General features: G+C 35.5%; 1 protein-coding gene across 2 annotated transcripts; it reads right to left on the reverse strand.

The window, feature by feature from the left end:
* Positions 1-7: 7 nt before the first annotated feature.
* Positions 8-10752, reverse strand: PPID (peptidylprolyl isomerase D). 2 transcript variants are annotated; one of them, XM_016138689.2, is made up of 10 exons: positions 10550-10751; positions 9161-9301; positions 7281-7387; positions 5236-5424; positions 4362-4484; positions 4092-4198; positions 2263-2404; positions 1149-1235; positions 1011-1053; positions 8-279 (listed from the first exon to the last, which is right to left on the reverse strand). In XM_016138689.2, the coding sequence occupies exons 1-10, from the start codon at positions 10632-10634 to the stop codon at positions 191-193; spliced, it is 1113 nt and encodes a 370-aa protein (XP_015994175.1). In that variant the 5' UTR covers positions 10635-10751; the 3' UTR covers positions 8-190. The 2 variants fall into 2 exon arrangements, with proteins under 2 accessions (XP_015994175.1, XP_036089552.1); XM_036233659.1 differs by lacking the exon at positions 1149-1235 and having other exon boundaries at positions 10550-10752.
* Positions 10753-11026: the final 274 nt, after the last annotated feature.

Genomic DNA, 11026 nt, shown 5'->3' on the forward strand with positions numbered 1-11026 from the left:
GCTTCACTGTATTTTGTAATGCTTTTATTAGGAGTGAACCCATATTAGTATTCCTGAACTTTCAACAATGGGGAACTGAAGTATCAAAGGAAACACATTAGGGATTATATATAGTAGTAGACCAAACTTCTTAAGTTTTCTTATTGCCTTTATACAATGTATAATATTTAAGCAAAATTGAATTCCTTATTTAAGCAAACATTTTTGCATAGGCTGCCTTCTCTTTATCTTTCTGTGCCTTTATCTTTTGTTTGACTTTCAGAAGTTCAGCCTGGATAGCTGCAAAATAAATATGTAGTATTAGTTATTTCTCAAACTATCCATAAAGTTAGGTTGACCAACAAACTGATGTTTTAGTATGATAAAGAACTCTTTCTTCTCCATAAAGTAACTGAGCCCTATTAACAGAATACTCTGAGAAAGTAATCAAACACAAAAATTATGAAGCATAATTTTAGAAGACTCAATTGAGAATTTAAATTGAATTACACAGATTTGCCTTCTCCTGTTCCATTAGAGAGGGCAGTTAAGTGCTTCCTGTTTTACTTTAGCAATAAAGAAACCAAAGACATATTTTAATACTAGGTCTAGTATCACTATTTATAGTTAAGTTTATTTGAAAGACAGGCTTTTTTTTGTCATAGCTTCCCAAATGTTTTGTAAAACCATAAATCTATTAGCTACAATACTTAGGTTATGGCCACATTCAGTTTAAGGAATGGTCCCAAACAATGAATGTACCATACTCTTTTAGTGCTGTTATTAGAAACCAAATCTGAAATGATACAGATCGAATGGTATTCAGGAGTGGGACTAGAGTGGAAGTTCTCTGAGGGCAGGGATCTTGACTTGTTCACTCAATGCAGTATGATCGGTGCCTGGCCCAATGGCAGGCATTCTGTAATATCTGCTGAACAAATAAATATCTAAGTGGCAATGAGTTCAATGGTTCATAAGGATGAATTCTTAAAGGACAAAATGAATTTTTATCACAAAAGCTACCAATTTACCTTTATCTTCCGGTGCTATCTCCTGAGCTTTCTTAAGATCAGCCTTTAATTGGAAAAAAATTTTTAAGAAATATTAGGTGTATGATTTATGAAGGTGGTTATGTATTTTAAAATATTGAAGTTTACAACAAAATTTACCAATGCTTGATCAAATTCTTTTAATCCTTGCCATCCTTGAGCTCTACGGTACAGTGCTTTGGTATTCGATGGGTCTATTTCAAGAGCCTACAAAAATTATAAAAATATTTTTTCTAAATACTTAATATTAAATATATGTTATATTTCAATGTGTTGCCTGTCAGCTCCATATCAACCCTTCACTGCTCTATGATAATGGAGCTGGGGCCTGTAAATCTCTCTCCTGTGCCAGTTAAGTTTTGTCAGTAGAGGGTGCAAAAAGGACAAGGAAGAGAAAGCTGTTTCTCTTTCAGGTTCCAGTAAACTCCTCTTACTAGGTTCCTACACTGAGATTGTCAACAGCACATAGCAACTCCCTGCAGGCAACCTCTCTAAACACTCCAGTGAATCCCACAATGATGGTCTTTCTAAAATACAAAGTTTAGTTGAGAAAAATTTTCAAACAAACTATACAAGAGGGAGAGAGTCATAATTGTTCTATTTAAGGAAGGTAATGCTACCACCTTTCTGGCTTTAAAGAGCCAAATATAAGAGCCAAATAAAAAATTCCTTGAGGGTATAGGTTTTTCTTTTAACTAAAATATCTAGTCTCTGTTAGGTGTTCAACATGTGCCCAACACTGTACTAAATGTTTTACCTATGTTATATAATCTTTGTAACAATCCCAAGAGGCAAGTATTATTTCCATTTAACATATAAAAAAAAAAAAATCAATATTGCCTAAATTTAGGAACTTACCCAAGATCACAAAGTTAAAGAAATATTAAGTGTATGATATTTCTAATTAAAAAAACCACGTCTGACTCCACAACCCACATTCTTAATCATTCCTGGCTTTGTCTTCTATGCCTAGCACATAATAGGGGTTCCATATGTTAAATGAATGAGCTGATATGTGTGCTTTAAGAAAAAGTTGTATTTTCATAGATATTAATATAAGCTAAGTAAATGGATTAAGAAGAACTGAAGGTCCAAAATATTTAGAGATAAAATGACATACATTATCTTTCCTTGAGTCTCATTAGGTCCTATAAGATATAAAATGTATATAAAATTGCTTTTGTTCAAGTTGATATTAATCTCTTTCAAAAAGTTAGACATCAAACAGACTTACCTCCAAACAACTGTCAATTGCTCCCTGCCAATTTGACATCTTCAGTTTACAAGCACCAATATTCAGCATGCAGCTTAAAGCTACAGGTTGCAGCTTCGACTTATCTGCTTTCCCAATAACAGCCTTTGAACTTTCCACATATCTGGAGAACACAGTAATGAAAGTGGCATGTAATGCTACATAAGACTTATTCTGCTTCTTAACTATGTCAAGTGTTATGCTTGATATAAAATGCTCATCAAATACTAATATTAATATTCTTAATGATCACAATATTTTTATTACATTTTCTTTAGATAACTTTTTATTTGTTCCAACTTTTTCCCACCGTGTTCAAAGAGGTAGATTTAAGAATAATCCCCAATCTAAAGATAATTACGCACTTTGTTTTTGAAAACCAGGTCTGTTATGCACTTCCCAATGTAATTATGTTTAGAACCAGGTTCTCACTGTGAGGGAATGGAATGTAGGGGAAGAATTCTGTAGTTTTGGTTTTCAATTGTAATTTAATATTGTTCCTAGCTCTGTCCACTGAAAGGGGCTCAGAAACAATGAGCATACCTGACCCTCAGAATATGCTTCCTAAATCTATTCCCCACTGAAAAGAATCAGGGCTCCTTAGAGAAAATGCTGATACCGGATCTGGAAACAAGGTTAGGTGTAAGATGAGCCTGGAGCATCCTGTGCCAGAAAGCAAGTCAAGTGATCACAAACTAAGAGGAACAAGTCAACAGGATGTAGAAAAGAGGGCTTCCACTGGAAAAATCTGGAACCCTTTGAGTGTCAAAAGAAACGATGATAACAGTATAATAATAGGTTGAAATGAAAAAAAAAAAAAACTACAGGTTTATAGTGATATTAAAAAAGGAGAGAAGAGGGGAAGCATGCTGGCTAATAACTGTTGAATGAGTGATAAAATTAGAAAATCACAGTTCTGCAACCATTAATGTAATAACTAATACAGGCAAGGATCTTTAATGACATAAAACCACTGAATGAAAAGTTAGAAACTGGATATACATACAATCTCACAGTATCACCTTATAGAATACTTATTTACAAGGGGGAAAAGGTACTTTTATAACAGACATCTGGCTGACACTTGAATCAAGTGCCAGAACTCAAAATAGGCTAAACTGACATGTGCCTTCAATATGTGATACCACAGGAAATATATACATCGCCTACGTAAGTCCTCTTGTCAAATATTTAAACTAAACCTAATCCTGAAGAAGCAATCCAATACAGATGGTATTCTATAAGACGACCTACTTAAGACTCTACAAAATGCAAATGAATAAAAAAAGTAAAGTTTTTTTAAGCTCTATTAAAGATTATAGGAAGCTAGAGACAAAAAACAAAACAATAGACTCTGGAGTAAAAATATTTGAAATAATTGAGGAAATTTGATTATGGATTACATCAGATAATATTGTATCAATGCTATTTTGGGGATGTCTTAATGGTACTGAGGTTACCTAGAAGTATGTCCTTGTTTCTTAAGAAATACTTGCTAAAATATTTAGGGGTGAAATGTCATAGTATCTGCAACTTCCTTTCAAAATGATTCTACAGAAACAAATATAGCAAAGTTAACTAGTGAATGAAGGTCAGGATACATGAGTAGTAGTCTTTATGTATTATTTTTTCATTTCAACTTTTCTGTATCGTGAAATTTTTCAAATAAGCTGGAGGTGACAAAAATACAACTATTTCAACACATTTGGTTACTCTGCAAGTAGTATGCCAAAAATACAATAAACAATTCTTGAATTTTATTTCATAATTCAATTTTGAAGTTCTTAAGTGTAATTTATTAAAAATATTACCTTAAAACTTTTTTATATTTTTTAATGGCCATCTCCCAGTTCTGAGATTTGAAAAATGTATTTCCAATGTTTTTTAAGTCTTCTGTTATTAATAATATTTTATCTACCTGTATAAAATACAAATATGTCAGACTTTAATAAGTAACATGGTTTAATGCTAAGTTCTATCATTAGAAAGACTAATACAAAAAAAACCTCAAACTTTTAGTGCTAAATAAGTATTTTTAGTAATTTAAGAAATTAAAGTTAAATTGATCTGAAAGTACTCACATCTTTTAAATCTATATCTGCATCCTCGGGGAAATCTGGATGACTGTCACCAGAACCATCTTTTGGGAATATTCCCCAGTCATCCCCTTCCTTCAATTCTCCACATTCTGCAATAACGCACAACTGTAAAAATAATCCTAAATTGTAGAATTGCACTACTATATTAATGATACATGTAAAAAAAGTCTGAGTTTAAAAGATATACATTTGCAAGTCACACGCAACACTGTCCAAGTCACTTCTAAAATGATTGACATTAAAAGGCTCATCTATCTGCTCTAATTACAAGAACAGCCTTTCATACTTCCACATAATACAACAACATCACTATTTTACAAAAGTATTTTATTGATATTCAGCAGCTCAGTGTACACAAAATAAGCTGAAATTTTATTCTCCAAATAATTTTCCTTACAAATACCTACTCACACGCAACTCTACCAACTGGGATGGGTAGTAACATGGGCACTTTGACCCATAGGCATTTAGAACGCAATCTAGTCTAAACCCTTAAGTAATTTATATAGGATAAGGAAACTTAAATAAGACAAAACCACCAAGTAAATGGCGGAATGTATACAGACAGGATTTTTCATTCCCTGTCTTCTTTCTACTATGTACTAGGACACGTTCTGACAAAGTTTTACAGGTATAGGAAGACTTACATCACCAAGACTGATGTTGAAATAATAACCTTCTAACAACTCTAATCTTTTCCTTGTAGAAAACAGTTTAAAAGTAAAAGTGGGAGATCCATGCTTCTATATACCAAGTCATTCTAACATTTTTCCAGCTAACAATTTGATCCTTTTACTTAATTCTTTAAGATGGTAACTAAGATAATAAATGTGTTTCACTCTAACTTTTTACTTACTTTGGCTGGTTTTTCACCTTTCACTTCTACATTTTCCAGAATTCTTGCCACACCCATTCCTTTAATCACTTGGCCAAATACCACATGTTTCCCATCCAAATGAGGAGTCGGAACTGTTGTGATAAAGAACTGAGAACCATTTGTATTGCAGCCTGCATTTGCCATGCTCAACAAACCCTCCTGATCATGCTGTAGAAATAGAAATCATTAAAGTAAAACCAAGGTTAGACGTACTAGTCTGAAATGTTCTTTCAAGTAAAAGACTGTAATACCATTTAGATTGAATAATATAGTGTACTTTTACTTGGTATAAATTGCAATCTTTAATTCACAAAAGGTAAGGTACTTAATTTTTAAACTTTAAGTTTATGAAACCAAATAAAGTAACAAACAATGGAGGCAGGGTATATTTCTAAATTGGCTATACTGAGAAAATGCTTATATTTCATCTTTAAGATGAGAATGCTACATTAAGGAAATCTAATAATTATGCTTTGCCCTTTTTTATAATGTATGCTTTTTTTTTTTCTGAGAAGCACTAAACAGTCTTCCTACTTTTATGGGCCTGCATTATAATTCTTCTCATGTCAGTAAACTGGGAACAGTGATCGGTTATTCAATTTAGACAGGACATTCAACTAGGTACACTTCCCTAATCTCAAAGGACTCCAAATATATGGCTTTCATCCCAGGTGAACCACTTCTTCAAAGAATGCCTCAAAGAAACCACTGCATATGTACACACTGAAACCAAATTTCTACCTTGGCATCAATGTTTAAAAGTTCTGGAAAACCCAATTTCTTCTTCACCTTTCCACTTTATGCTTAGGCCTTCTAAATTTATTCCTTTTGAGCCAAGCACTGTAACTTGTAACAGTGCTTTCCACGTAAAATGCCTTTCACCCCTCCAATCTAAATGTAATTCAGCTTTCAAGGCCACCAAGTTTGTAGAATACAAGAAGCACATGTCCCTTCAATAGGCCTCCTTTCTTTTGATCAGCGTGATCATCACATAATCACGTTTTCATCCTTTTGGTAGCTTCCCTTTTTCCCTTTCAAAAGTATGATGCTTTTTCCATGGTATTAAATCGAATATTTTATTTCCTAGCCTCCTACTGCTTTTGTCTTCCCTCACATCTTTCTTTCAAACTGGCATCTATATTTTAGCTTCCATCTAACTAAATCTCAGCCACCTTGCAAGGCCAACTTCAGTACCCATTCCTCCTCATTATCTTCTTTAATAATTTGGAACATATAAATCATACCTTTCTTATATAGTATATACAAAAAATCTCAATTTTGCATTTACTTGCATATTATATTATTCTCCAGTGGTCACATGTGTTTTAATCTTGTCTTCCTGGTAAGATTATAAATTCCTTGTCATCAAGGCCTTTCATTTTTATAAACCCTTTGGTGCCAGTGACAATACTAAACACACATAGTTGTAGTCAATAAATACTCCTTTAAAGACTGATATTTTCTTTTCAAGTTATGATGGTTACCTTCCTCATATTCCTCATTTCCAAAAATACCATTTACTTTTGTACTTACATGTCCATTCTTATAACTTGAATGATGCAATATACCCCGATTACATCTTGGGACAATGAAGGTAAGAAGGCACAGGCACCACTAATGTCCTTTAGGAGCTTGGACATTAACCATGTCCTCTAGTTTGCAAATCCCCTGACATCTTGGATATTAGCGATGGTTTTGTTGCTCTTCAAATTCAAGCATAAAGATGCACAAGTTACCATCCTTCTGATATTGAGAAAATTTTTCCTGGAAACAATTTTGCCATATGGTGGCTACACTTAAAAACTCATTGGCTTTACTGAAGTATGTAAACCTGGACCACACTGAAACAGTATTTTTGCTAAATCATTACTGGATGAAATTTTTCCATATCAAAAATGCATACTAACAAATATGACACCTTTTAGGAAAAGAGAATCTAAACACACTTGAGACATTTATTGGTGTCTTAACCCAGCAAATATCCAAATAGCCTTTATTATAACATGCATTTCTGTCTACTTTACCTTATAATAGAAATTTTCATCTTCAAATTTTTCACCATAAATACTTTCTCCACCTGTCCCATTCTGATTTGAGAAGTCTCCACCTTGAATCATAAATTTCTTAATAACTAAAAAAAAAAAAAAAAATGGAAAATAGCTATGAGAAGCTAAGATATGGATGACTTCAGCAAAGTTACATAATGAATACATAATAAAGACAACTTTCTAAAACAATTCTAATCATGTCACTCTCCTGTCTTTTCCCACCACTTTACTCTTTAAGGGCTTTTCACAATCTGAGTCCAACTACTTGTACTGCCTGATACCCCACTAACAGTCAAAGAACTAGTTAAAATGGCACCTCCCAATAAAATTTTCAATGGCACCCCAAAGTTGGATATCCTAATTTATCTCCCCAACTAGTTTCGCTTTAACTCCATTTTATAACACATATCATAATAATATTCTCTTCCAGCAAACAACTCCTTAAGGACAGCGACTGTTTTTCATCCTTGTAACTATGTTCATGACTGGGCACATATTAGTCACTCCATAATGTTTACTAAATAAGGACCAATTTTTCCCAGTAGATTTGTTATACTATAATGGGAGTACTTCAGCAAATATGATCACCTGGTGTCAAGGGTTCCCAAAACCACCCCCATATTTAGAGATGCCCTATGACTCAAGGGACTCAGCATTTGGTTGTATTACAGCTACATAATAAGAATACACAGCTGGATGAGAAAGGAAAAAGACATAGGCAGAGTCTGGAGAAATCCATGTGCTTCCTTATGCTCTTGCCCTCCCATGAAAAGTCATAGAGCACATTCTTCCCCCACCAAAGAAAATGCAGCAACATGTGTATGTTTTTGCCCAGGAAAGCCCACTAGAGCCTCAGCACCCAGAGATTTTATTGGGGATAATCATGCAAGCACTCTGCTGACTATATACCAAAATTCCAGACTACCAAAAAGAAAGCAGGTGTTCAGCATAAATCAAATTATCTGCATAAATTCTAGGCATAGTAAACCACCTTTTGATTTAGAGAACGGTTCAAGTGCTGAGTTCCCAAACTCCAGACAAAGGCCACCTTAACAAAGGAGAACTTTCTAAAGACACCAGTCTCAGGCCTGCTATGTTAACTCTTTTCTGCATATACTTTATTAGCATATTTTGGTTTTCCATTAAATGTGAAAGTAAATCAACAACTTATATATTTTAAAATCAGTATTCTTAATCAAGTTTTTAAAAATGTACTACTCATATGATTATAGTTTAACTTACTTGTTTATTCATTGAACAAATATTTATTGAGTACCTATTCAACTATACTAGATGCTGAAGACAAAATGATAAGATATAGGTCCTGGCTCATGGAGCCTACAGTCTATTGGGGGAACCATTAACTAATCACTAAACAAAAGTATGATTATGAAATGTGATACGCAGTGTGAAATGTCATCTTTTACTTACTTATCACCCCAGGTACAGGTATCCAAGACACTGAATCTTTAAATCAGCTGCAGCCTTCCCAAGCAATCTTGCTAAAGAAGTAGGTATAACTTTTTTGTCACCTGACATTCAAGCTATCTGAGGTCTGCTTATTTATCAAAACCACACCCTTTTTTCTCAGTCTAATCACAATGGAGTAAAGAGTAAAAGGATTGGTGAGGCTCAGGGAGTCCATTTCTGTTAGAAAACCTTTGCACCCTCCTATAATTAATGGCATTTTTCACAGCCCAAACTAAATAAACTTGAGCTATTACCTCAGATGTCAAAGCGTCTTCTTGGAAACTGGCAGTAATTTTTAACCTTCACCCTCATAGTGTTTCTTCCCTAATTCCTATAGAACAGGATTTGATTATAAGGAGAATAAGATTCAGAAAATTTACACATACTTCGATGGAATGTGCATCCTTTGAAATGGAGAGGTTTCCTAGTGGTGGGTCCAATGCCTTTTTCTCCCGTACACAATGCACGAAAATTTTCTGCAGTTTTGGGTACAATATCTGCAAACAATTCTAAGACAATTCGACCAACTTAAAAAAAATAAAATAAAATAGTGTCAGAATGTGAAACAATCATATAAATAAATGATAAAAAGACAGTGGGTAAAATTATGGTGACTAAGACTCCAAGTTCTCTTTTTTGATCATTTTTCTAGTATTCAAATTTAGTTTACCTAACATTGTCATGCATCTAGATGAATTTGAGAATTATTTTTCTACATCTTAAAATGAATCATAAATACCGTAGCCAGATGATTAGTACCATATAAGGGACACTATGAAGTAAAATGATATGACATTCTGAATAATTTCTTCAACATGCACTCAATATTTTCAATCACCAAATAACCAATAGAAAATTAAAAATCTTTTGAGTGATCAGGTTGGCCGTGTTTTAAAATATAGCTGTATCTGTGCTCTGTGGAAACTTCCTGGTACAGCTTCTGAAGCAAAAGCTGACAACGTTCCCATTCTAGATAACTCCTAAGGCAGGTAAAAACAAAGGGAATGTATACATAAACGTGGGTGTGTGGGGGGCGGGAGGGGTGTCTGTGTGTCCATACAATCCACGGGTTCCCTGAACCTTGATGTATATGTATTCAAACACACAGCCTGGCCAGCAATTCTAACTTGCTGTGAACAACAGCAAATTACTTAAAAAGCAATATGCTAATCCACAAGAAATTTGGAGCTTCTGAGCTGCTACTAGTAGCCTAGGCAACCGCTCTGCTACCCTTAAGTCATTTTCCTCGAGCCAAAACAGAGTAAATGATCACCAATCTGACTGGATCTCTAAGTTAAGAATCAGTAATAAGTTAAAAGCAACAAATAAAAGTCACTTTAATTTATAAATAACCTTATAATTGCTGATAAAGCTCACGTGGCAAGCCACCGCGCGACTGGAGCCCAACTGACGCATATTCCATGGGTTTTCTGAATCTCTCACTGCAAATATAAACTAATTTTTATGCCATCTTGATGGTGCAAGGTGGCGGGGAGATGCAACCAAATCAGGAGAGAAAAACCTAAAGGCCGCCACAATCCCCGAACCAAAAATTTCCAGAAACTTCCCCGCACAATCTGTGGCATTGTACAAGAGCGCTGGTTCGACCCAACCCTAAACGCCTGAATTTCTTCCTGCGGTCCAGTCTGGGCAGCCATCCCTCCGAGCCACAGAGCAGACCTCGGCCCGAATGGCACTCCACCCTCCGAGCCCCCCCGATTCCCGGGAAGCCCAACCTCCTGGGGACCATTCCACAAATATCAGATTCCGCTCACCTCGCTCATCTCCAATGTCTACGTCAAAAAAGACCCGGGGGTTACTTGGGTTGGAGGGCTTAGCCTGGGGGGAAGGATGCGACATTTTGACTTGCAGTCGCGTTTGGAAGCGGTCTCAGAGTACCTGGTGGCCTCCAGGAGCTGAAAACTTACGACACGTCTCTCGGCGAAGACCTGGCAGCGGCGCTGATGAGTCACTTCCGGCGTATGGTTCGCGAGCTGCAGCCCAACTTCCGGCGCCGCCGCCTCGGGGCGTTTCCTTGAACTTGAGCCGATGCGCCTTCGTCTCTGTGTTCTCTGTCCTCAGGTTCTCCTACATTTCTCATTCACTGACGTTGCAGCCTCCATTATTTTTATTCTCTTCGCTTGCGTTTCATCGCTTTTCCTACCATCGAGGTGTAGAAGAGCTTTGGAGACAGTCGTCCCCATTCTAGCCTCAGGTCTGCCACTAACTGGTTTTTGACTGCATCTCTGAAA

This window comes from Rousettus aegyptiacus, unplaced genomic scaffold (genome assembly GCF_014176215.1).
Source record: "Rousettus aegyptiacus isolate mRouAeg1 unplaced genomic scaffold, mRouAeg1.p scaffold_m13_p_16, whole genome shotgun sequence".
In the NCBI taxonomy this organism is placed as follows: domain Eukaryota; kingdom Metazoa; phylum Chordata; class Mammalia; order Chiroptera; family Pteropodidae; genus Rousettus; species Rousettus aegyptiacus.